Source organism: Schistocerca nitens, chromosome 1, assembly GCF_023898315.1.
Source record: "Schistocerca nitens isolate TAMUIC-IGC-003100 chromosome 1, iqSchNite1.1, whole genome shotgun sequence".
Taxonomy (NCBI): Eukaryota; Metazoa; Arthropoda; class Insecta; order Orthoptera; family Acrididae; genus Schistocerca; species Schistocerca nitens.
In genome coordinates, this window is record NC_064614.1 from 268,188,115 (window position 1) to 268,213,746 (window position 25,632).

The window sequence follows — 25,632 nt, forward strand, 5'->3', positions numbered from 1 at the left end:
CCGAGTTCGAGCCTTGATCTGGCACGCAGTTTTAATCTGCCAGAAAGTTTCGATGTACAAGTTGTATATTACATTACGTTCCCTGTATTTCCATCAGAATTCGAAAGAGTACAACCCAGTCAACACTGTCAGAAGCTTTCTTTACACCTATAGCTGCTAGCCCCTTTCAGCCTATCTTCTATGCTGCTTCATATGGTCAGTACTGCCCCAGGTGTTCCAGGATTTCTGCATAGCACAAACTGATCATCCCCGAGGCCCGTATAAACTTTTTAATACCTATGATTGTTTATTTTGGACGTGTTTCTGTCATAAAATCAGTATATGCAGTATTGGGATAAATAAATAAGCACAATGGCACAGGAAATTTATTTTTTACAGATACAGTAAGTGTAAACAAGATGTCAGAGTTGAAATGCGACGCCTCAAAGAACTGAGTGTGAGGTCGCTGTGCCGGCAGTCGAAGTTGTCAGGTGTTGGCAGCTGACAGAAGTATCCAGAAGTCGAGATGTAGGGGTCGCTAGCCAGCCACACACAGCCCGATGAAGTTGATGGTTACCGCTGCAACACCAGAATATTGTGTCAGTACCAGGCAACACTTCTTGAAGGCTGTTTACATAACACCTTGCTTTTGTTACATGGTAGAAGACATGTATTTTTAAAGGAAGACACTTTTAAATATAATCAATATAGAGCCAGGGGAAGAGGGTCAAATTTGGGTCGGACAGGTAGTTAGTCACGGCCTTTCCAAGGCAGCTTTCTGCCAAACACTTGAATCTAATTAGCGAAATAACGAAAAACCTAAACCCGGATGGTCCGACTGGAATATTAATCTTCATTTTTCCGAATACAAGTCTAGCACCTTAACGACTGCAAACCACTGCAAAGACTTTGAGGCTCAGTGTGCAGAGCATCCCTCCTAAGAGTCACCGCTCGCATTTTCTCTGATCTTTCTGTAGATATTTGCAATTTTGTTTTTGCAATGTGTAGCTGGAGACAGGCCAACCAAATGTGGCTCATCACGTCTTTCATGAGATTCCCGTTGTCAACAGAAGACGTCTATGTGTTTCCCGTTACAAACAAAATGATTTCATCATCATCATTTAAGTATGACTATGCCTTTCAGCGTTCAGACAAAATGATTTTTAAAGCAGAAATGCACGCGCCCATTCGATAGAGCGGACCCACATTAGTCTATAGCGACATTCGTTTTATCGATATGTATTGACAGGAAGAGTAAAACACGAAGAATAACCAGTATTCCAGCAGCGACCGAGTAGCGCTGCTACTGTACGGCGGTAGCAGTCAGCGTGGGCCAAGGTAGTGCCGTCATTGGTGGACTACTGGTTATTCTTTGTGTTTTATTGTCCCTCTTAATACATAGCGATAAAAGTAATGTCGCAATAGACTAGTGTGGGTCCGCTCTATCGAATAAGAGCGTAAAATTCCGCTTTAAAAATCATTTTGTTTTGAAAGTGAAACAAACCGACGACTTCCGTTGACAATGGGCGTCATATAAAAGACATGATGAATAATAATTGTCTGGGCTGACTCCAGGTACACGCTGCAAAAACGAAACTGGAAATACGTGCCGTAGCTTATTACAAAGTCTTGCATCAAACGTCTAGGGGAAATAATCTCCGTCATGGGAAACAAATTTTGTCAGAGACAAAATGGTAGCTGACACACGCCGGCGAAGCTAGGAGTCCTTTAGTATTCGTCGGTCCTATAATGGACGAGATTTCGCTAACTAGGAGGGTCCTTGGTAAACGGGTGTACTGCACACTACCTACCCCAATAGGCTGACAAAGTGATTCCGGACAAGAAACTTTAACAATGAGTGTCTCTAAGATGAGGATTAGGCGGAACTAAAACACCGGTATCGGTTTCAACCGGCCGGTTTTCATCCATCCCTAAGTGAAGCCCGGCACCGAGCGCCTGCGCGGTGTACTGTACTCACGGTGGCCGCAGCGGTTGGCGCACTCGAGGATCTGCGGGTTGTTGTAGGTGACGCCGTCGGAACCGCAGACGGGGTTGTACTGCGGCGGCGCCGGGCAGTCGCAGCCGGCGACGCGGCCGAAGCTGTCCACCGGGACGCCGCCGCCGCCCGCCGCCGCCGCCGTCGTGCTGGTCGTCGTGGGCGGCGTAGGCCGCGGCCGGGGCCGCACCTGCGGCCGCTGCGTCGGCTCCTGGTCCTGGTTCAGCCACCAGGGCGAGCCGTCCCACCTGTTCCAGAACTGCGCGTCTGACACGCTCGCCGACGCTGCAGACAAACCGCTGCTTACTAGCAACCACCGGTCAATTCGCCTTATGGCACAAGCCTGCCCGCTGTTTGCTATTTGATAGGCTTAGATTAGAGATTAGATTCAAAAATTGGTTCCAATGGCTCTGAGCACTATGGGACTTAACATCTGAGGTCATCAGTCCCCTAGAACTTAGAACTACTTAAACCTAAGGACGTCACACACATCCATGCCCGAGGCAGGATTCGAACCTGCTACCGTAGCAGCAGCGCGGTTCCAGACTGAAGAGCCTAGAACGGCTCGGCCACAGCGGCAGGCAGAGATTAGATTATATTGGTACTTGTTCCACAGGTCATGAACACGAGACTTCGTAATGATGTGTGACTTGTCAGTTTAACAAAAGGTTTCTTCACGTGCCGTAATTCAAATTTATTTATTTATATTGTTATTTTTAGTTGTAAGATAATTAATTTATATCAAAAAATTCATCTATTGAGTAGAAGGAGTTCTTATAAGGAAAGTCTTTTAATTTGTTTTTAAATGTTGATTCACTGTCTGTCAGACTTTTGATGCTGTTTGGTAAGTGACCAAAGATCTTTGTGGCAGCGTAACACACCTCTTTCTGTGCCAAAGTTAGATGTAACCCAAAGCTGTGAAGATCAGCCTTTCACCTAGTATTGTAGCTGTGCACATTGCTATTGCTTTGGAATTGAGATGAGTTATTAACAAAAAATTTCGTAAGCACTCGGGTTTCGCCGAGCGACTCCTCACTTGCCAGCAATAAAAAAATGTCTGTCTCAAAATTTCGTCCAGCGAGTACTTCCCGCGTTCTGAGAATTCGCGCCAGTTCGGGTCACTCAACTTGAGGGCCGGAACTCTGTCACCCCAGGCGGCCAGAACTGCAGGAACAGTTCCACCTGTCACTCCTGTTAGGTTGACTACAAGGACCTTCTCGTGTACCGTGGAGGTGCACCGTAGCTCATAGACCGAGTCTTTAAAAAACCTGGGCAGCAGCTGTCCTGCCCATCCCGTTGCAGTTTCTAGAGGTGTAAACTTCGCAAGATTCAATGTAGAGCAGTTAACGTCTTTGGTGGCTAGTGCTTCCCGTTACCTTGGGAACAGCCTAGATTAGCCATACGCGATCACCCGTGATCTTTAGACTTACTACGCACACCGCAGTTATAGTGGTTGCGACTCTACTACCTCTACGTCTGCGGGCCGAAGTGGCCGAGCGGTTTCAGGCGCTACAGTCCTGTCTCGGGCATGGATGTGTGTGATGTCCTTAGGTTAGTTAGGTTTAAGTTGTTCTAAGTTCTAGGGGACTGATGACCTCAGAAGTTAAGTCCCATGGTGCTCAGAGCCATTTGAACCTCTACGTCTGCGCCGCAAGATACTGGCGCTGCATATCTACATATAGCGTGGTAAGCTGTTTTGGCCAACCTTTGTTACTGTTACCGTAAGCGTGAAACAAGGTTAGCTATTTTTGTTACAGTGATATCCGTTGCCGGCCGCGGTGGTCTAGCGGTTCTGGCGCTGCAGTCCGGAACCGCGGGACTGCTACGGTCGCAGGTTCGAATCCTGCCTCGGGCATGGGTGTGTGTGATGTCCTTAGGTTAGTTAGGTTTAAGTAGTTCTAAGTTCTAGGGGACTTATGACCTAAGATGTTGAGTCCCATAGTGCTCAGAGCCATTTGAACCATTTTGATATCCGTTATTTCATTTCTGTGCTCCCTCTGGGGACTGGTTTTTATTCTGAATACTGTTTTTTTGCGTGAACTTGCTACTTTCAGCTTGTTCTACAGCAACTCTATTGTTCGCCAGTGACTCTGTGAGTGATAATTTACGGAAACTAGTCTCTTTTATGTATGCATTTTTGAATATATAGTTCTCCAGATTATCATGACTTTTATTGTCTGTAGGTTTCCTACCGACTCTGTTGTAAATCAGTTCCTTTCTAGGCCATGAACACTTGCTGTAAGGATCAAAGTTTGACGCCTGGAGTAGAAGATCCGCACGTCAGTCATTTGCTAGGGAACAATTTTAGTCGGTGCTTCTTTGGTAATCTGTTACAGTTACGTCCCCCAACACCCGAACGCTACGCTCGGCCACTCCGGCCGGCGGTCCGTCGACAATCTCGGAGCGTGGCTGTAAAAAATCACTTGAAATCATAGCAACGATTCACCCGAAAGTTCCACAGCGCTGCCAGCAGTTCAGCTAATACTATTAATGTGCTTAAGAAGAAAAAAAATTGGGTACGGTGGTCGAGCAGCTCTTCACAAGCCACAAATTCATGTGTTCAGTGTTCATCAGTGACAAGTGTATCATCAGGAGTGCCCCAGGGAAGTCTGATAGAACAGCTACTATTCTCTACATACACTGAAGCGCCAAATAAACTTGTATAGGAAGGCGTATTCAAATACAGATATATGTAAAACAGGCAGAATATGGCGCTGCGGCCGGCAACGCCTATATAAGACAACAAGTGTATGGGCAGTTTTTACGTCGGTTACTGCTACTACAATAGCAGGCTATTAAAATTTAAGTGGGTTTGAACGTGGTGTTACAGTCGGCGCACGAGCGATGGGACACAGCATCTCTAGGTAGGGATGAAGTGGAGGTTTTCCCGTACGACCATTTCACGAGTGCACCGTGAATACCAGGAATCCGGTAAAACATCAAATCTCCGACATCGCTGGGGCGGTAAAAAGATCTTGCAAGAACGGGATCGATGACAACTGAAAAGAATCGTTGAGCGTGACAGAAATGCAACCCTTCCGCACACCGCTGCAGATTTCTATGCTGGGCCATCAACAAGTGTCAGCGTGCGAACCATTCAACGAAACATCACCGATACAGGCTTTCGGAGCCGAAGGCCCACTCGTGTACCCTTGATGACTCCACGGCACGAAGCTTTACGCCTCGCCTGGGCACATCAACACCGACGTTAGACTGTTGATGTCTGGAAACATGTTGCCTGGTCGAATGAGTCTCGTATCAAATTGTATCGAGCGGATGGACGTGTACGGGCATGGAGACAACCTCATGAATCCATGGACCCTGCGTGTCAGCAGAGGACTGCTCAAACTGGTGGAGGCTCTGCAATAGTGTGGGGTGTGTGCAGCTGGAGTGATATGGGACCCCTGATACGTCTAGATACGACTATGTCAGGTTAAACGAACGTAAGCATCCTGTCTTATCTCCTGCACCCATTCGTGTTCATTGTGCATTCCGACAGACTTGGGCAATTCCAGCAGGACAATGCGACACCCACTCTTCTCAGTTTAAACACTTCCTCTGGCCACCGAACTCCCCGAACATGAACATAATTGAGCATATCTGGGATGCCTTGCAACGTGTTGTTCTGAAGAGATCTCCACCCCGTCGTACTCTTACGGATTTATGGACAGCCCTGCAGGATTCATAATGTCCAATCCCTCCAGCACAACTTCAGACATTAGCCGAGTCCATGCCACGTCGTGTTGAAGCATTTCTGCGTGCTCACGGGGGCCCTACACGATATTAGGAGGGTGTACCAGATTCTTCAGCTCTTCATAAATGATCTGACGGAGAGGGCGACAGCAATCTGTGGTTGTTTGATGATGATGCTCTGGTGAACGGGAAAGAATCTTCGTTGAGTGACTGTAGGAGGATACAAGATGACAAAGACTAAATTTATAGCTGGCGTAATAAATGACAGCTAGCTCTAAATGTAGAGTTAAACGTAAGATAATGCAGTTGAGTAGGAAAAACAATCGCGATATGTTCGAATGCAGCATCAGTAGTGTGCCGCTTGACACAGTTGCGTAGATTAAATATATGGATGTAATAGTGCAAAGTGATATCGAATGGAAAGACCATTTAAGAACTGTAGTATGGAAGGCAAGTGGTCGACTCCGTTTAATTGGGAGAACTTTAGGAAAGTGCGTTTATCTGTAAACGAGACCGTGTATAGAACACCCGTCGTGTTCGAGTGCTGCTCGAGTGCTTGGGAACCCCACCAGGTCGAATTAAGAGGAAACTTCGTAGCAATTCAGAGACGGGCTACTAGATTTATTACCATTGTTTTGGATAACACACAAGTATTACGGGGATGCTTCGGGATCCGCAGGAAAAAATTTTGAGAACCGGCTTTTGAAGTTGACTGCAGAACGATTCTACAGCCACGATCGAACATTTCACGAAAGGACCAGAAAAATAAACTTAGACAAATTAGGTTTCGTATGGAGGCAAAAAAAGTCGTTCTTCCCTCGCTCTACGAGTATTTGCGAGGAAATGTTTACTAGTGGTACAAGGTACCCCTCCGCCACGCAACATACGGTGGCTTGCGGAGTATCTAAGTAGATGTAGATGTAGATGGAGGCGACGTTTGAGGTGGTGTGAACAGCGTCGCCACTGGACAGTGAATTATTGGAAAAGCGGGACTTGGAGTGATTAACCAATAAAGACAGTGGTAACCGAATCGAAGGGCATAGGTTTGGCAAATGCACGTAGAACGTTATCCACCATCTTGTATAGCACCAACTGAATTACGCAGGAGGTGGAGTTACGATATGGGGGTATTTTTGTTGGTTAGACAACATTCCATTAGAACTACTGACGGCCTTGGGAGAGCCAGTCCTGACAAAACTCTACCATCTGGTGAGCAAGATGTATGAAATAGGCGAAATACCCTCAGACTTCAAGAAGAATATAATAATTCCAATCCCAAAGGAAGCAGGTGTTGACAGATGTGAAAATTACCGAACTATCAGTTTAATAAGTCACAGCTGCAAAATACTAACGCGAATTCTTTACAGACGAATGGAAAAACTAGTAGAAACCGACCTCGTGGAAGATCAGTTTGGATTCCGTTGAAATGTTGGAACACGTGAGGCAATACTGACCCTTTATCTTAGAAGCTAGATTAAGGAAGGGCAAGCCTACGTTTCTAGCATTAGAGAAAGCTTTTGACAATGTTGACTGGAATACTCTCTTTCAAATTCTGAAGGTGGCAGGGGTAAAATACATGGAGCGAAAGGCTATTTACAATTTGTACAGAAAGCAGATGGCAGTTATAAGAGTTGAGGGACATGAAAGGGAAGCAGTGGTTGGTAAGGGAGTGAGACAGGGTTGTAGTCTCTCCCCGATGTTATTCAATCTGTATATTGAGCAAGCAGTGAAGGAAACAAAAGAAAAATTCGGAGTAGGTATTAAAATCCATGGAGAAGAAATAAAAACTTTGAGGTTCGCCGATGACATTGTAATTCTGTCAGAGACAGCAAAGGACTTGGAAGAGCAGTTGAACGGAATGGATAGGGTCTTGAAAGGAGGATATAAGACGAACATCAACAAAAGCAAAACGAGGATAATGGAATGTAGTCGAATTAAGTCGGATGATGCTGAGGGAATTAGATTAGGAAATGAGACACTTAAAGTAGTAAAGGAGTTTTGCTATTTGGGGAGCAAAATAACTGATGATGGTCGAAGTAGAGAGGATATAAAATGTAGACTGGCAATGGCAAGGAAAGCGTTTCTGAAGAAGAGAAATTTGTTAACATCGAGTATAGATTTAAGTGTCAGGAAGTCATTTCTGAAAGTATTTGTATGGAGTGTAGCCATGTATGGAAGTGAAACATGGACGAAGTGAAACATGGACGACAAATAGTTTGGACAAGAAGAGAATAGAAGCTTTCGAAATGTGGTGCTACAGAAGAATGCTGAAGATTAGATGGGTAGATCACATAACTAATGAGGAAGTATTGAATAGGATTGGTGAGAAGAGAAGTTTGTGGCACAACTTGACCAGAAGAAGGGATCGGTTGGTAGGACATGTTCTGAGGCATCAGGTGATCACCAATTTAGTGTTGGAGAGCAGCGTGGAGGGTAAAAATCGTAGAGGGAGACCAAGAGATGAATACGCTAAGCAGATTCAGAAGGATGTAGGTTGCAGTAGGTACTGGGAGATGAAGAAGCTTGCATAGGAAAGAGTAGCATGGAGAGCTGCATCAAACCAGTCTCAGGACTGAAGACCACAACAATAACAAGCGTGTCATTCCCTAATTAGGCTTAAGAAAATGCTATATGAGCAAGGATATGAACACATTTTACAGCGTTATGCACTCCTTACAGTAGAGGGACAGTTCGGAGATGATGATTATATCATCATGGTGATGCATCCTGTCATTAAGCAGTAATTGTGAGACAACAGTGTGTGGACAACAATATCCTGAAATGGGCTGGGCAACCCTGAATCCCGACCAAAACTCAATGGAATACCTTTGGGATCTGTTAGAACGTCTCTCTCTTTTAAGATCCCTTTGTTGAGCATCACTACCTTCTCTGGTGTCGGCTCTTCAGGAAGACTGGGCTGCCATTCCTCTACAGACATTCAGATAGCTCACTGACAGTTCCGTAGCAGAGTTCAAGCCATCATAGAGGCAAACGATGGTCACCTGCTCAATGTTAATGTCCGCTACTAGGTGTCGCGATACGTTTGATCAGACAGCGTAGGCTACAGGAATTTTATAAAAGTCTAGGGTGTAGCTTCGTAACATATAATTACTGGGTTCATTAAGTACGCTATTGTTGTCACCAGGACCGGTTTCCAGTTCTTAGTGGAAGGAGGCTTTTCCCTGCCCGGAGACAATGCGTGAGACTCCGTGTAATCGTTCTAAGTGGGTTGTAGTTTGAGAATGCTGCGCAGGCTTAATAGTCAGTGATTTTTCCACGGTGGCACTTATTTGCCAGAATCTGTTGGAAATACGCTTAGAAGATCCTCGGCGCAAAGCAGCTCCGTACAGACTTGTGCTAGTAGTGGGAGCGACAAATGACTGAAATTCTGTTCCTGAGGCTGAGTGGCTGAAAGAGTTAAAGGTTAAAATAAATTTCAAGGAGTGGCTACGAGCTCGCAAAATCCCGCAGTTGATCGGCAGCTTGTAACCGCTGGGCAGCCATGCGTAAACTGCACACCACAGTAGTGTCAGGTTGTAACTCCAGCCGTGTGTTTTAAGGCGAAAAGCTGCCGCGAATTTAACAGAGATGTACCTCAGTTCCGATTGTGGAAGACAATGAACATCGTTCCTACTTGTAGGAAATCCCAATTAGTTAGGAAATGAGGAAAGTGGGCAGTTGACACAACTCTAATTAAGACACCTTAAAGTTTAACACTAGGATATGTTCTCCTAGAATTTACATGCAGCAGGGAGTAGCGTTCACTGACAACATAAACTACTGACATACCAAAATTGTAATAAGTGAATACAGGAATCAACATAATTATCAGACGAACTTAAACGACCCCTCGATTTTAAGTGCTGGAAAAAGTTGAATCCCTGTGAGAAATCTAATGTATTACAAATAGAGCTGAACCCATGATGTAGCGATCGATAGATGGTCGTTGCGATGACTGCTTGTAGAAAAGTGCAGTCTCAAGCAACAACGCTACGTAGTCCGCGCGTATACTAGGAAAGGTGGCGAGTATAAGCGATCGACATTTCTGTCCTCTGTTCAACAGAATGAGCAGACAAACTTTAATCTGACCGTAGGCGGTCAGGAATATACCCGTGCGTGTCGGATTCTTCTTGCTGCAACCGGTGGTCCGAAAAACTGGCAAAACTGGGGTGGGGCAGCTGCGCTCTGGGGTTTTATGGCGTTGAGACGTCCACGCCCCGGCACGCTTCCGACCTCAAAAAATAGGACTCACACCAATTCGAAGGAGGGGCAGTGGTCGAGGACTGCCTGCCAGGACTTAGACAACAGAAAACATCTTTTGTCCCCGGAAGTTTCCGAACCTGCCTTGACTACGCCTCCTCAACCAAGTAGAAGAGCTGTTTGAATTTTTGTCTGAATTTATTGGTTGTCGCCATCTTAAGCTGTTAATCAATTCTCTCAAACATCTACATCTACATCTATACTCCGCGAGCCACCTTACGGTGTGTGGCGGAGGGTACTTATTGTACCACTATCTGATCCCCCCTTCCCTGTTCCATTCACGAATTGTGCGTGGGAAGAACGACTGCTTGTAAGTCTCCGTATTTGCTCTAATTTCTCGGATCTTTTCGTTGTGATCATTACGCGAGATATATGTGGGCGGTAGTAATATGTTGCCCATCTCTTCCCGGAATGTGCTCTCTCGTAATTTTGATAATAAACCTCTCCGTATTGCGTAACGCCTTTCTTGAAGTGTCCGCCACTGGAGCTTGTTCAGCATCTCCGTAACGCTCTCGCGCTGACTAAATGTCCCCATGAGGAATCGCGCTGCTTTTCGCTGGATCATGTCTATCTCTTCTATTAATCCAACCTGGTAAGGGTCCCATACTGATGAGCAATACTCAAGAATCGGACGAACAAGCGTTTTGTAAGCTACTTCTTTCGTCGATGAGTCACATTTTCTTAGAATTCTTCCTATGAATCTCAACCTGGCGCCTGCTTTTCCCACTATTTGTTTTATGTGATCATTCCACTTCAGATCGCTCCGGATAGTAACTCCTAAGTATTTTACGGTCGTTACCGCTTCCAATGATTTACCACCTATGGCATAATCGTACTGGAATGGATTTCTGCCCCTATGTATGCGCATTATATTACATTTATCTACGTTTAGGGAAAGCTGCCAGCTGTCGCACCATTCATTAATCCTCTGCAGGTCTTCCTGGAGTACGTACGAGTCTTCTGATGTTGCTACTTTCTTGTAGACAACCGTGTCATCTGCAAATAGCCTCACGGAGCTACCGATGTTGTCAACTAAGTCATTTATGTATATTGTAAACAATAAAGGTCCTATCACGCTTCCTTGCGGTACTCCCGAAATTACCTCTACATCTGCAGATTTTGAACCGTTAAGAATGACATGTTGTGTTCTTTCTTCTAGGAAATCCTGAATCCAATCACAAACCTGGTCCGATATTCCGTAAGCTCGTATTTTTTTCACTAAACGTAAGTGCGGAACCGTATCAAATGCCTTCCTGAAGTCCAGGAATACGGCATCAATCTGCTCGCCAGTGTCTACGGCACTGTGAATTTCTTGGACAAATAGGGCGAGCTGAGTTTCACATGATCTCTGTTTGCGGAATCCATGTTGGTTATGATGAAGGAGATTTGTATTATCTAAGAACGTCATAATACGAGAACATAAATATGTTCCATTATTCTACAACAGATTGACGTAAGCGAAATAGGCCTATAATTATTCGCATCTGATTTATGACCCTTCTTGAAAATGGGAACGACCTGCGCTTTCTTCCAGTCGCTAGGTACTTTACGTTCTTCCAGAGATCTACGATAAATTGCTGATAGAAAGGGGGCAAGTTCTTTAGCATAATCACTGTAGAATCTTACGGGTATCTCGTCTGGTCCGGATGCTTTTCCGCTACTAAGTGATAGCAGTTGTTTTTCAATTCCGATATCGTTTATTTCAATATTTTCCATTTTGGCGTCCGTGCGACGGCTGAAGTCAGGGACCGTGTTACGATTTTCCGCAGTGAAACAGTTTCGGAACACTTAATTCAGTATTTCTGCCTTTCTTCGGTCGTCCTCTGTTTCGGTGCCATCGTGGTCAACGAGTGACTGAATAGGGGATTTAGATCAGCTTACCGATTTTACATATGACCAAAACTTTTTAGGGTTCTTGTTTAGATTGTTTGCCAATGTTTTATGTTCGAATTCGTTGAATGCTTCTCTCATTGCTCTCTTTACGCTCTTTTTCGCTTCGTTCAGCTTTTCCTTATCAGCTATGATTCGACTACTCTTAAACCTATGATGAAGCTTTCTTTGTTTCCGTAGTACCTTTCGTACATGATTGTTATACCACGGTGGATCTTTCCCCTCGCTTTGGACCTTAGTCGGTACGAACTTATCTAAGGCGTACTGGACGATGTTTCTGAATTTTTTCCATTTTTGTTCCACATCCTCTTCCTCAGAAATGAACGTTTGATGGTGGTCACTCAGATATTCTGCGATCTGTGCCCTATCACTCTTGTTAAGCAAATATATTTTCCTTCCTTTCTTGGCATTTCTTATTACACTTGTAGTCATTGATGCAACCACTGACTTATGATCACTGATACCCTCTTCTACATTCACGGAGTCGAAAAGTTCCGGTCTATTTGTTGCTATGAGGTCTAAAACGTTAGCTTCACGAGTTGGTTCTCTAACTATCTGCTCGAAGTAATTCTCGGACAAGGCAGTCAGGATAATGTCACAAGAGTCTCTGTCCCTGGCTCCAGTTCTGATTGTGTGACTATCCCATTCTATACCTGGTAGATTGAAGTCTCCCCCTATTACAATAGTATGATCACGAAACTTCTTCACGACGTTCTGCAGGTTCTCTCTGAGGCGCTCAACTACTACGGTTGCTGATGCAGGTGGTCTGTAGAAGCATCCGACTATCATATCTGACCCACCTTTGATACTTAACCCAGATTATTTCACATTCGCATTCGCTAATAACTTCACTGGATATTATTGAATTCTTTACTGCTATAAATACTCCTCCACCATTGGCGTTTATCCTATCCTTGCGGTATATATTCCATTCTGTGTCTAGGATTTCGTTACTGTTCACTTCCGGTTTTAACCAACTTTCCGTTCCTAATACTATATGCGCACTATTTCCTTCAATAAGCGATACTAATTCAGGAACCTTGCCCTGGATACTCCTGCAGTTTACCAATATTACGTTAACTTTTCCTGTTTTTGGTCTCTGAGGACGGACGTTCTTTATCAACGATGCTGATGTTCTCTCTGGTAAGCCGTCAGGTATTTTATCGTTTCGCCCAAGGGGGGTCCCTCTAACCTAAAAAACCCCCGTGTGCACGCCACACGTACTCTGCTACCCTAGTAGCTGCTTCCGGTGTGTAGTGCACGCCTGACCTGTCTAGGGGGGCCCTACAGTTCTCCACCCAATAACGGAGGTCGATGAATTTGCAACCATTATAGTCGCAGAGTCGTCTGAGCCTCTGGTTTAGACCCTCCACACGGCTCCAAACCAGAGGACCGCGATCGACTCTGGGCACTATGCTGCAGATATTAAGCTCAGCTTGCACTCCGCGTGCGATGCTGGTTGTCTTCACCAAATCAGCCAGCCGCCGGAAGGAACCAAGGATGGCCTCAGAACCCAAGCGGCAGGCGTCATTCGTTCCGACATGTGCTACTATCTGCAGCCGGTCACACCCAGTACGTTCAATAGCTGCCGGAAGGGCCTCCTCCACATTACGGACGAGACCCCCCGGCAAGCACACCGAGTGCACACTGGCATTCTTCCCCGACCTACCCGCTATTTTCCTGAGGGGCTCCATAACCCGCCTAACGTTGGAGCTCCCTATAACTAATAGGCCCGCCCTCTGTGACTGTCGGGACCTTGTCGGAGAATCGGCCACTGGCCCAACAGGCGAGGCATCCTGTGGTGGCTCGGAAACGATGTCATCACCACTAGGAAGCACCCCGTACCTGTTGGAAAGGGGTAAGGCAGCTGCCACGCGGCCAGATCCCACCTTCGCCTTTCGGCCAGGCACGCGCGAGCCCACCACTGTCCGCCATTCACCCTGGAGTGATGGCTGACCGGTAAGATGCTCACTGCCGGAAGACGCAGCGACATCAGGGGTTCCATGTGATTCCAAGGCCACCGAAGTAGGCATAGGTCTCACCACAGTTGCCCCAACGCCACTACGAGCCGACGCCTGCGCCTCGAGCTCGATGAGCCTAACAGACAAAGCCTCCACCTGCCCCCGAAGAGTGGCCAATTCTCCTTGCGTCCGCTCACAACAACCACAGTCCCTACACATGACTATGTTTACCCTACTCTATACGGTGACAAAGTCCCAAGATAATCTTCTGATGAGCTACTCTGATAATCAAGAAACACTCACTGAAATACGAGACGCGAAAACTACGCTAGGTTTTCCCAGAAAAACTATTTAAAAGCTAAGCGCAGCAAATAAGTACAAAATAAATTTCTCTCCTAACGATCAAGAACTGTTAGTTTCTATGCAGAGCAGATAAACACAAATAGAATCCCTTCCTTAGTGGAAGGTCGTAAACAAAATGCAAAATAAACGCTTTATACAAACAGTACTCGCTGCTGCTGGTGCTCTCGCTCTGGCTGTCACAAGACAACTGCTGATTCAAGTGACTAGTGGCTAACGGCCGCGAAACAAACAAAAGACGGTTTTAGGGCGCTTTCTGTTCTAAACGATCAAGAAAACACTAAGAAATCTAACACGAAAACTACGTAAAGTTTTATCAAGAACTGTTAGTTACTATGCAGAGCAGATAAACACTAATAGAATCCCTTCCTTAGTGGAAGGTCGTAAACAAAATGCAAAATAAACGCTTTATACAAACAGTACTCGCTGCTGCTGGTGCTCTCGCTCTGGCTGTCACAAGACAACTGGTCGTATCCGACGTTACATTCCTGAATACTGTTCCTCATCATGTCAGGAATAAATATATTACGCGCTCTTCGAATTTTTAATCAGAGGTAAACTTTTATCCAGGATTCGGAGACTTCAAAATAAAATTTAAAACGTGATAACAAGTTCACCAGTGAACCACCAAGAATATATCCGGACTGGACAATCATATGTAATGATTATTAATTATTTGGGGTTTGTTTCTTTGTTACTGGCCTCTGGTGAACACACAAGTGCGTGACCAGACTCAAGACTAGCCTTACTAGGCCCGATGCGTTGCAGGAGTCAGGGGGATAGGAGGCGGGTCGTTGATCCTCGGTGAACGGTCTCATGTACAAGATCGGCAGCGAGAGAGCCTCACGATAAATTAAGTGCTTTTATCAGTAAAGAGTCAACGGCCGTGTCGAGGTTGATACACCAGTTCCTTCAGATAAGCAACGTCGGGTGCGGGCAGTGCTTAGACAGTCGCTGGTTCGGGTACGCCGCATGCTCCTAACAGTTTTACCACTGCCTTTACGGCAGTAGAGACAGGAGAGGCGATGGCGTAAGACCTTTGTGCCAACGTCCTGGATTATGTGTCAAATGGCTCTGAGCACTATGGGACTTAACATTTGAGGTCATCAATACCCTTGAACTTAGAACTACTTAAACCTAACTAACCTAAGGACATCACACACATCCATGCCCGAGGCTGGATTCGAACCTGCGACCGTAGCGGTCGCACGGTTCCAGACTGAAGCGCCTAGAACCGCTCGGCCACACCGGCCGGCTTGGCGAGGTCTAATATAAGTCAATAAATTACATGTAGTCCCTTGGAAAATAGAAATGTTGTGTTTTGTTAGTGTCCTTTTCACTTTTGAACTCTTATCCTGTGTTGTTTATCGAGTTGATAATCTGTGGTACCTGCACGTGGACCTAGAATCTGTTTGGAAGCTATGTGGTGGCAGTCTGCGGTGCGCGTTTTCCAATCTAGTGGTCGGATCTGAAGGCCTCTGGAAAGTAGTTAGATTTTTACAGGGCGCTCATTAGCCGTACAGGAGTATAGACCATTTTAACCCTGTCTCGTGGTTCGAAGCGGAGATGTGCGACCCTAATTTAGACGGCTTTAACTGTACAGCAGAGGAGAGTTGTCCATAACATCCATCACATGTACAGCGTAGTCATAAACAGTCTGAAAAGCTTGTAAAGATATTGTAGGGTAGATTGTGTTGAGAAATACTTGTTAAGAAAACAGTGCGATATGTTGCGCCGTTTCCGACTTGATTAGCATTGAAGTTAGCCAGTCAGGCCGACGCGGGCGCAAATTCAAGCTGCCCGCCTGAGGCGGTGTCGCCAAACAAGTCTTCGTTTGGTTTCCTAAAACCGAACAAGAGAACGATACAGAAATTGGACATAGGACCGAATCTGAACCAAATGCTGAGCAGTTTCGTGCGCTATCATCTACGCTATGAGAACAACTGACACCAATTGTATTGGGCGGGCAGCTTGAATTTGTGCGGGCAATGACCTGATAGGCTAACTTCTATGTCAATTGTCTCGGAAAAGGCGCAGCGCATCGATTTCTTTTCTTTGCAATTATTTCTCGTCACAGTCTATCGCGCAATACCCTTACAAGTTTTCCAGTCTGCAACTGACCATCCTTTAAATCGAGTCAGACGGGGAAAAAGTAAGTAAACTGTTTGTATTTAAAAATTAATCCCAACCTGTTAATAAATTTATCTCTCTGTGAAAACGGTCAGTGTCTTAATGGAAAAATATTTACGTTCCTTAAGAAACCATTGTTTTACGTAGGTGTGCACCTATTCGTCCGAAGCAAATCGACGTCCTCGAACGTCTTTCTTCGAGCCTCCAAAAATATAGAAATTGCATGGGGAGAGATAGGGACAGTATGGTGGAGGTGCAAGGGCTTCCCAACGAAACTTCTCAAGTGTAAACGAAACAACTGTGGCAACATATCGATGGGCAGACCACCTTTCTGAAAAATCTACATTTAATATCGTGTTGAGAGAAATACATTGTCACATCTACAACATGTCTTAGTTGGCAACTTAAATTCTGGTAAACACAGCAACTTTGTTTAAAAGATGTCTGCGTTGTTTGGGCCTCATTTTACGAATCACAAATTTTCAAGCTTTGCTGATATGGTATCCAACAAGGTGTCCAAGTGGCAACATAAATTCTGGTAAACAAAGTAAGTTTGTTCAAAAACCATCTGCATTGTTTGGGCCTCACTGTACGAATTACAAATATTTCATGATTTGCTATTAAAGTATCTAATATATCATCCATCTTACCATTTTGCCTATACCACGAATTGCGGAAGAAGAAGGAAATTTATCGATTTCTACCACATACCTTGGCGTCATTTTCACAACAATAGGAGGAACGGGTAAAGCATAAGGGAAAATAATACAGAAACGATTTTCTCACCAGCCTTTCAGTTCCCAGATCTAGCTCGAGTTTTAAAATTGTACGGCAGAATACAAAAATTTTTGCATAAGTTCTGATATAGTTCACTTCATTGTTCTCCAGAAATCTGAAACATCCGATGTAAGAAATTCTTGCAAGGACATACCCTAATTGTAAAGCGATTTCTCTCATAATCTAGTGACACTTTGTGGCCACCATGACAAGAAATGAGGTGCAACGGCAAACTCTAACATCTGTAGCTCAAAATACAGTGTATACAGAAGACGCTAGGAAATAGCACGAAGCAGGAATGTAGGTTAAAGCGTACTACGCTTGTCGTCATCATCAAGCCAGTATAATCATGTGACTTACGTATAACGTCGTTTGTATGCATATTGAATTAAGACTGAGTCTTTAATATTACACCTGTTTACTCTGTTTACACACATTTATTTATTAGTAACAGTAAAGGCGGATAATAGTTGCTCCTATGGATGCAAATCGAAGTACATCAAAGGAAGAAAAGACATTTTTGATAGATAATTCCACAAAGAGCAACGTTGTAATTTGAAAATACTGAGATACAACCTAATAAAGAGTTAATATCGTGAGGACTAATTTCTATGTAACTATACAGCCAGATATTTCTGAGATAATGGTTGACTACAATAATTATGTTCTGCGGCTCTGGATGTCCTCTCCACAGATATTCTTGCTCTTTGGTAAACACACAGACATACGTTACTAGGCAGGCAATATCGTATTCAGCACCACTGATGTCACTTTAGAGTATAAAAATGGCGGCCAGCGCAAAGGACTTGTAAGCAGTTGTTTATTTACTGATAAAACAGTCGTAAGAAATCGGGTTAGGCTGATATAACTGTGTTACCGTTGGAGTTTTGACTAAATGGTTAATAGATGCGTCGTGATTGACTGTAATTTCTCATACATCATGTGGAAGATACAAGGAAAGGAACTTGTAACTATGTAAGAATAGCTAAAAACATCTTACGTATTTTTGCTTTTGTGCTGTATGTAATTCTAAATAATTACATTACAGTTTGTCTTATCTGAAACACCGGCATTGATTAAATAGTTTACGTACATTTTACCGGGTTTCATAATTCTAGAATTAACAAACGTAGCTTAATGATGTTTTCTAACCAGTTTCGATCAACTTTGGCTTTTCTTCGAAAAATATGCTCGTTACGAAATTGCTCCTGTAAGTAGAATGTGCTATTTGTCGTTCATAACAAGTGTCTTTATTCATTTGAGTGTTCTTTCGAAAATTACGGTCTTCTGTAAACGTGTGTATACGTACTTTGATGTCTTTCTCCTAATACAGTTCTACAGTGTATATGTTAACCTCAACTAGTACGCAAATATTTGCTCAAATACAGAATTTGATTAGCCTCGTAAAGGCTACAATGACATTTTATTTTAGAAAATCGTAGTAGTCCCATACACAAACGCGCTGACACCGCCATCTTACCTCACCAACGTTAGGTTCCCTAAAAGACGCATCTTTGCCAGTCTAGCATTGTGTGTCTGTGGGTAAAGAGCCTTGTCTACAGTGAATCTGCTGATTCCTTTGCCTCTGTAAAAAGTGACTGGAAAAACCGGGATAGTTGTTGGCTTCTGTTTTCACATTTAACAGAACAACTTTCGATACATGGGAAAATGAAACTATTATAAACCTCAATGTTGTATAACACTCGTAACAAGCACGTTCTTTCTTCAAGGCACAATTGAAATGTGTGAAAATGCCGATTGTGAATAAGTATACTCGTATTCGTGGAGCGGAAATATAAGTCGAAAAGTCACGCTTTTGGAGCTGATGAGAGGACAGAAAAGTGTACTGAATTTCTGCCAATAAACGATAAGAAAATTTGTCATACTCTGCAGAATACAATATTGCTGTAAGGACTTTGGCTTACTTAATGGCTGTATAGTGTAATACCAATAAACTGTTTATAAAACTGGTGACTGTGGGTTTTCCAGAAGAGCTCATTTTTGAGTGAACTAATTAAGCCCTTATTCCCACCTCATATAGACGGATATACTGTTGTTGATTCCTAGTATTACATAACAGTGGTTTGTGTTGTCTACGAGTCGCAGATACCCTCAAAATAAATTTCTGACGAATTTATTGCAAACGCTGGTACCTAGTCGAGCAAATGCAACATTTAACGGTGAGCTGGCCCATAGGGTTCTTTATATCGATGATGTACAGTCTCGCCAGCCGTTCTAGTGAACAATTCAAACTGATGTTACATTGGTTTGGGCATTCAGACTAATTAAGCAATTCTGTAGCTTAAACTAGATAGTTAATAGCTATCGAATTAATTTTCGCCGTTCGTTTATAAACTCAAGTTTCTGTTTAGCTGGGTCATTTCATGGAATAGATAGTAACAAGTACAAAACCAAAAATGCAACTACCCACTGCTTCATACACATACTGTCTGACTGTTGCCTGGGACAATAGGTGACTCTGTCTAAATACTGTACCTTAAATAGTTGCAATCCGAAGGTTCTGTTAAAAGTTTTCGGGTATTTCTACTATGTTGTAAGACAAAAGGCGAAAAACTAAATACACCTCACATTAATTTTTTGGTAACTCCTCTGACTCAGTATCATTTCGCCCGGTAATTAGCCGGAAAGTTCTGAGGCTCTATAACTGACCGGATTTCCAGCAGTCCGCTTAACCTTTTGGAGTAAAAAAAATGTAAATGTAAATTATTGAACAGTATTTCTGTATATACAATAACTTAATGGCTGTGTAAAGTTACAACAGTAACTAATTAATTTGTGCGTACATCTTGCAGTTGTAAGAGGAACGTATACAATTTACAGTTTCTCGTAACACATTCCAATACTTGCTCAAATACGAAAAGGTACATGCAAATTCTGACTGACACGGACACTGATGACGCACGACAAATTTTTAGACCTGTAGTGTACCTGGAAAATCTTAAGAAGTAGTAACAAACTAAACTAGTTGCTTATTGACTTTGATTTCTTAACACTTCAAGCTCTAGCTGTTCTACGAGATGAAAATTATGCACAGCGTGGTATGTGCTTTGGTTCTCTGCAGTTTCTACGGTCGGTAACGTCCACTTCATTACGTAAGATTTGTTGCTGGCACGGTGTGGAGGGGACGAGTAGAGCTCTCATTTTGTCGAGTCGATCAGTTTCTTTATCTTGGATTTCCCATTCGATACGAATTTAAGGAAAATTGAAGCCACGTGTTTGAGATCTGACACTTAACGTAACCTGTCTTATTTAGTTCATTTGGTACCCTGTTCATAACACATTTGGTTGACAGTATTACAGAAAGTCAGTGCAGACGTTGTTTCTTGATCAACTTGTCGACCAGTGTTCACAAGCTTAAAGCTCTGTTGATGCACAGGTACGCCAAAATGAAAGCGTCATCAGTAACACTTGAAAATGGCACAGAAGCCGAAACTGGGCTGTAACGATTTTGATAAATTTTTAATTTTGGTAAACGTTTATAGCCACGGTGGTGGCATGGCTTTAACTTTCAGTCAGTTCTGGCAGTAACAGAAGTTTATAGCTCGAAACTTTGGTATACGAACTTTTCTTTCCACGAGAATCGCAAACACGCACGTAATCCTGCTTCACAGTCGTTGCGGTCTTGTATGATTAGGTGCACGGTTAACATGACGATTAACTGATATTACAACAGGATCAAGACAACACAAAAACCAGTGTCTAGTATACCACTCTCCACACCTCCTTTGACAATTCGTTAACAATTTTGTTATAATCTCTTCACGCACACACGATAATACAGAACTAAATTCACATATCGGTCGATAAGCGTTGTTTAATGAAGCAACCTAGCTTCTAAATAACTAGTTCACAATTTCCCTGAGTTACCGAGAACTAAAATTCACTGTTGTAGAAGACGGTTTTATTAACTTCATGTTCACTACACTGAACTAGTATGGCACTTGACAGGAAAAAATGAGCAAACCGAATTTATAAGAAAGTTCTCGGGCCATACGAGTAGTACTGTAAGCGTATTTCACTGACATTATGTGTACAATAATGAAATATATTTTGTGCTTGCATGGGATGCCTTTTCTGGAATCTGAACTGCTACTGAGAAACAACACATATCTCACAAGCTCTGATCGTGTGAAATAAAATAGTTCATTAATGAGACCCAGAAAGCTTCACATATCGTAGCTGACGTTTAGGTCATGTTTGCTGACTTCAAGACAGTGTTAGGTACACTTTCACACCTATTTTCGCGCCCACTAAACAAAATACCTGAACGGAGGTACGGTTGGACTGAAGCATTCCTAACCAACAGAATTCAGCATTTCTTAAAGTTGTATTCCACAGCCTGTATAAATTATAGAAATAACATTACCCTGCAGGTGGCGTAGCTGCCTCCCTCGCTACCGTTCAGTATACCTGCGCTATTGGTCGCCGAATTTTGCGTCTTCACGCCTGCACGGTATTTTCTTAGACTTGCATAGGAGGCTTCGGTCACAGCCCAGCCCAGCAGTGCTTTCTTCCCACCTGAAGATGGCCATCATTTGCGCAGATGAGACATGGAAATTTCACAGTGGCATCCGACGCCTCGCCCGAGAAGCATAGCTACAGTAACACTATATTTGCTGTATGACAAAACCAATATTTCTGGAGCAGGTGTGAAGCATAAGCAGCTTAGGATGGCACAAAAGATTTTTCCGAGAGACCACAATTTTTGTGACCACTAGCGGGAGAATGGCTGTATTCAACACTTAAGTTCATTGAATTTAATAATCCAACTGCTGAACTCACTGGAGAAAATTTGAGTGGGCTATAGCGCTCATTAGTTACAGTCAGATTTCAAGCAGCTCACGACAAAAACGAACACTCGACAGAAAACATAAAAAAGTACCGTCTTATTTCTTGCTGTATAACAGACTGTCGATCCCCCTGTAAAAGGCTGGATAAATCAGTTCAAAAATCGGAAGAAGGCAAAGGCGTACTAGGACTATGCCCAGGAAAGCACTGTGGTGTTACAAACAGTCTTCGGATTGATAGCTTTTAATGAAATGTTGTTCAATGACGTCAGTTTTAAAAGTACCTGTAGGAATCACTCATTGAGGGTTCCTAACGACTTAATTATGCCTGTACTCGATATCGATACTGACGAGATATTGGTCTCGGGAACTCCAACAACGTACCAAAATCTCTACAGTAGTTCCTGAGACTAGTCCAGACTTACAAAAAGAAGGGAGCAGTGGACTTCAGTTTAGGTATGTAGAGAGAGAAAATTCAATAAAACATATTTTATTTACTTACTACAACATTTCATGTTTGCATGCAGTAATGTTCGTCTATTATGCTTTTGGCGGACGATCAATGCAACTGCGTGTTCAAATGTAAAAAAAAAAATTATATTTCAGATGTTTTTAGTTTACTTGTGATGTGAAACCTTGCTTCTTGCCTAATTTCATGATTCTCAGTCAACAGGGAGTACGTAGCAGATTTCCAGAGTGAGTTTGCGAGTATCAAAACACATGTGACATAAATGTCCATATTTTTTGGCTGTGTTGACTTAGAAGCTTACAATCTCGACACCTCCAAGGGACCACAGACCTAAATATGTGACATAAATGGAACATGATGCGTTTACCCGTTACTGAGAAGAAGTCTTCTTAATAGTCGGACCGTCCGACAGACAAATGGACAAAAACCCATCCTGTAAGGGTCTGTTTTTACCGATTGAAGAGCAGAACCCTAAAAAATGTTTGTTCATTGCGGAAGTAAAAATGTTTCATCCCTAACGATAATTATTGTACGCTAAACACTCCTAAACGCTCCATAAATCTGCAGCCCTCAAAGCTAAGGTTCATGATCTACATCTACATCTACATCCATACTCCGCAAGCCACCTGACGGTGTGTGGCGGAGGGTACCTTGAGTACCTCTATCGGTTCTCCCTTCTATTCCAGTCTCGTATTGTTCGTGGAAAGAAGGATTGTCGGTATGCCTCTGTGTGGGCTCTTATCACTCTGATTTTATCCTCATGGTCTCTTCGCGAGGTATACGTAGGAGGGAGCAATATACTGCTTGACTCCTCGGTGAAGGTATGTTCTCGAAACTTCAACAAAAGCCCGTACCGAGCTACTAAGAGTCTCTCCTGCAGAGTCTTCCACTAGAGTTTATCTAACATCTCCGTAACGCTTTCGCGATTACTAAATGATCCTGTAACGAAGCGCGCTGCTCTCCGTTGGATCCTCTCTATCTCTTCTATCAACCCTATCTGGTACGGATCCCACACTGCTGAGCAGTATTCAAGCAGTGGGCGAACAAGCGTACTGTAACCTACTTCCTTTGTTTTGGGATTGCATTTCCTTGGGATTCTTCCAATGAATCTCAGTCTGGCATCTGCTTTACCGACGATCAATTTTATACGATCATTCCATTTTAAATCACTCCTAATGCATACTACCAGATAATTTATGGAATTAACTGCTTCCAGTTGCTGACCTGCTATATTGTAGCTAAATGATAAGGGATCCTTCTTTCTATGTATTCGCAGCACATTACACTTGTCTACATTGATGTTTCAATTGCCATTCCCTACACCATGCGCCAATTCGCTGCAGATCCTCCTGCATTTCAGTACAATTTTCCATTGTTACAACCTCTCGATATACCACAGCACCATCCGCAAAAAGCCTCAGTGAATTTCCGATGTCATCCACAAGGTCATTTATGTATATTGTGAATAACAACGGTCCTACGACACTCCCCTGCGGCACACCTGAAATCACTCTTGCTTCGGAAGACTTCTCTCCATTGAGAATGACATGCTACGTTCTGTTATCTAGGAACTCCTCAATCTAATCACACAATTGGTCTGATAGTCCATATGCTCTTACTTTGTTCATTAAACGACTGTGGGGAACTGTATCTAACGCCTTGCGGAAGTCAAGAAACACGGCATCTACCTGGGAACCCGTGTCTATGGCCCTCTGAGTCTCGTGGACGAATAGCGCGAGCTGGGTTTCACACAATCGTCTTTCTCGAAACCCGTGCTGATTTCTACAGAGTAGATTTCTAGTCTCCAGAAAAGTCATTATACTTGAACATAATACGTGCTCCAAAATTCTACAGCTGATAGACGTTAGAGATATAGGTCTATAGTTCTGCGCATCTGTTCGACGTCCCTTCTTGAAAACTAGGATGACCTGTGCCCTTTTCCACTCTTTTGTAACGCTACGCTCTTCTAGAGACCTACGGTACACCGCTACAAGAAGGCGGGCAAGTTCCTTCGCACCTGCCACAGCGTATGACCCACGACGTGTGTTATCGGGGATAAGTACCAGCGTTAACGTCGTGGAGACGCCTCGACTTACCGGCGATGAGCAGCAGCAGGCAGAGAGCGGCTGTTGTCATGTCTGCAGTGTGGTGGGTCCTGCTCCTGGCGCGGAAGCCCTCTGCCCCCTTATATCGCAGACGCCGCCAGCACACGCCTCACCTCGCGTGTCGACACTTCCCCTCCCGCTGTTCGGCGCCTTCCGATGCTCCTTCTTCTGCTCTGACGCAACGGCTTTTCCTGGTACGGTAGCTGAATCGCTCTGTCTGCGCTTCTTTTACACTCTGTGACCTTGCTGGGGCCTCTAATGGAAACGACGGCCGTGTTCCACTGGAGCAATGCCTTCTTGGCCTTCCACGAGGTTGGGAGCATCATTTCTGCAACCCAAAAGTAATGTTTTAGTTCACCTGTTAACTTGTAGTCACAATATACACTGCTGGCCATTAAAATTGCTACACCACGAAGATGACGTGCTACAGACGCGAAATTTAACCGACAGGAAGAAGATGCTGCGATATGAAAATGATTAGCTTTTCAGAGCATTCGCACAAGGCGACGCCTATAACGTGCTGACATGAGGAAAGTTTCCAACCAATTTCTCACACACAAACAGCATCTGACCGGCGTTGCCTGGTGAAACGTTGTTGTGATGCCTCGTGTATGGAGGAGAAATGCGTACCATCACGTTTCCGACTTTGATAAAGGTCGGATTGTAGCCTATCGCGATTGCGGTTTATCGTATCGCGACATTACTGCTCGCTTTGCTCGAGATCCAATGACTGTTGGCAGAATATGGAATCTGTGGGTTCAGGAGGGTAATACGGAACGCCGTGCTGGATCCCAACGGCCTCGTATCACTAGCAGTCGAGATGACAGGCATCTTATCCTCATGGCTGTAACGGATCGTGTAGCCACGTCTCGATCCCTGAGTCAAGAGAGGGGGACGTTTGCAAGACAACAACCATCTGCACGAACAGTTTGACGACGTTTGCAGCAACATGGACTATCAGCTGGGAGACCATGGCTGCGGTTACCCTTGACGCAGCATCACAGACAGGAGCGCCTGTGATGGTGCACTCAACGACGAACCTGGGTGCACGAATGGCAAAACGTCATTTTTTCGGATGAATCCAGGTTCTGTTTACAGCATCATGATGGTCGCATCTGTGTTTGGCGACATCGCTGTGAACGCACATTGGAAGCGTGTATTCGTCATCGCCATACTGGCGTATCACCCAGCATGATAGTATGGG

General features: G+C 44.0%; 1 protein-coding gene across 1 annotated transcript; it reads right to left on the reverse strand.

The window, feature by feature from the left end:
• Window positions 1-329: 329 nt before the first annotated feature.
• Window positions 330-24,578, reverse strand: LOC126247967 (agrin-like). Its single transcript, XM_049948533.1, has 3 exons — window positions 24,420-24,578; window positions 1,958-2,260; window positions 330-558 (listed from the first exon to the last, which is right to left on the reverse strand). Exons 1-3 carry the CDS (start codon window positions 24,457-24,459, stop codon window positions 518-520), a joined length of 384 nt encoding a protein of 127 aa, XP_049804490.1. The 5' UTR covers window positions 24,460-24,578; the 3' UTR covers window positions 330-517.
• Window positions 24,579-25,632: the final 1,054 nt, after the last annotated feature.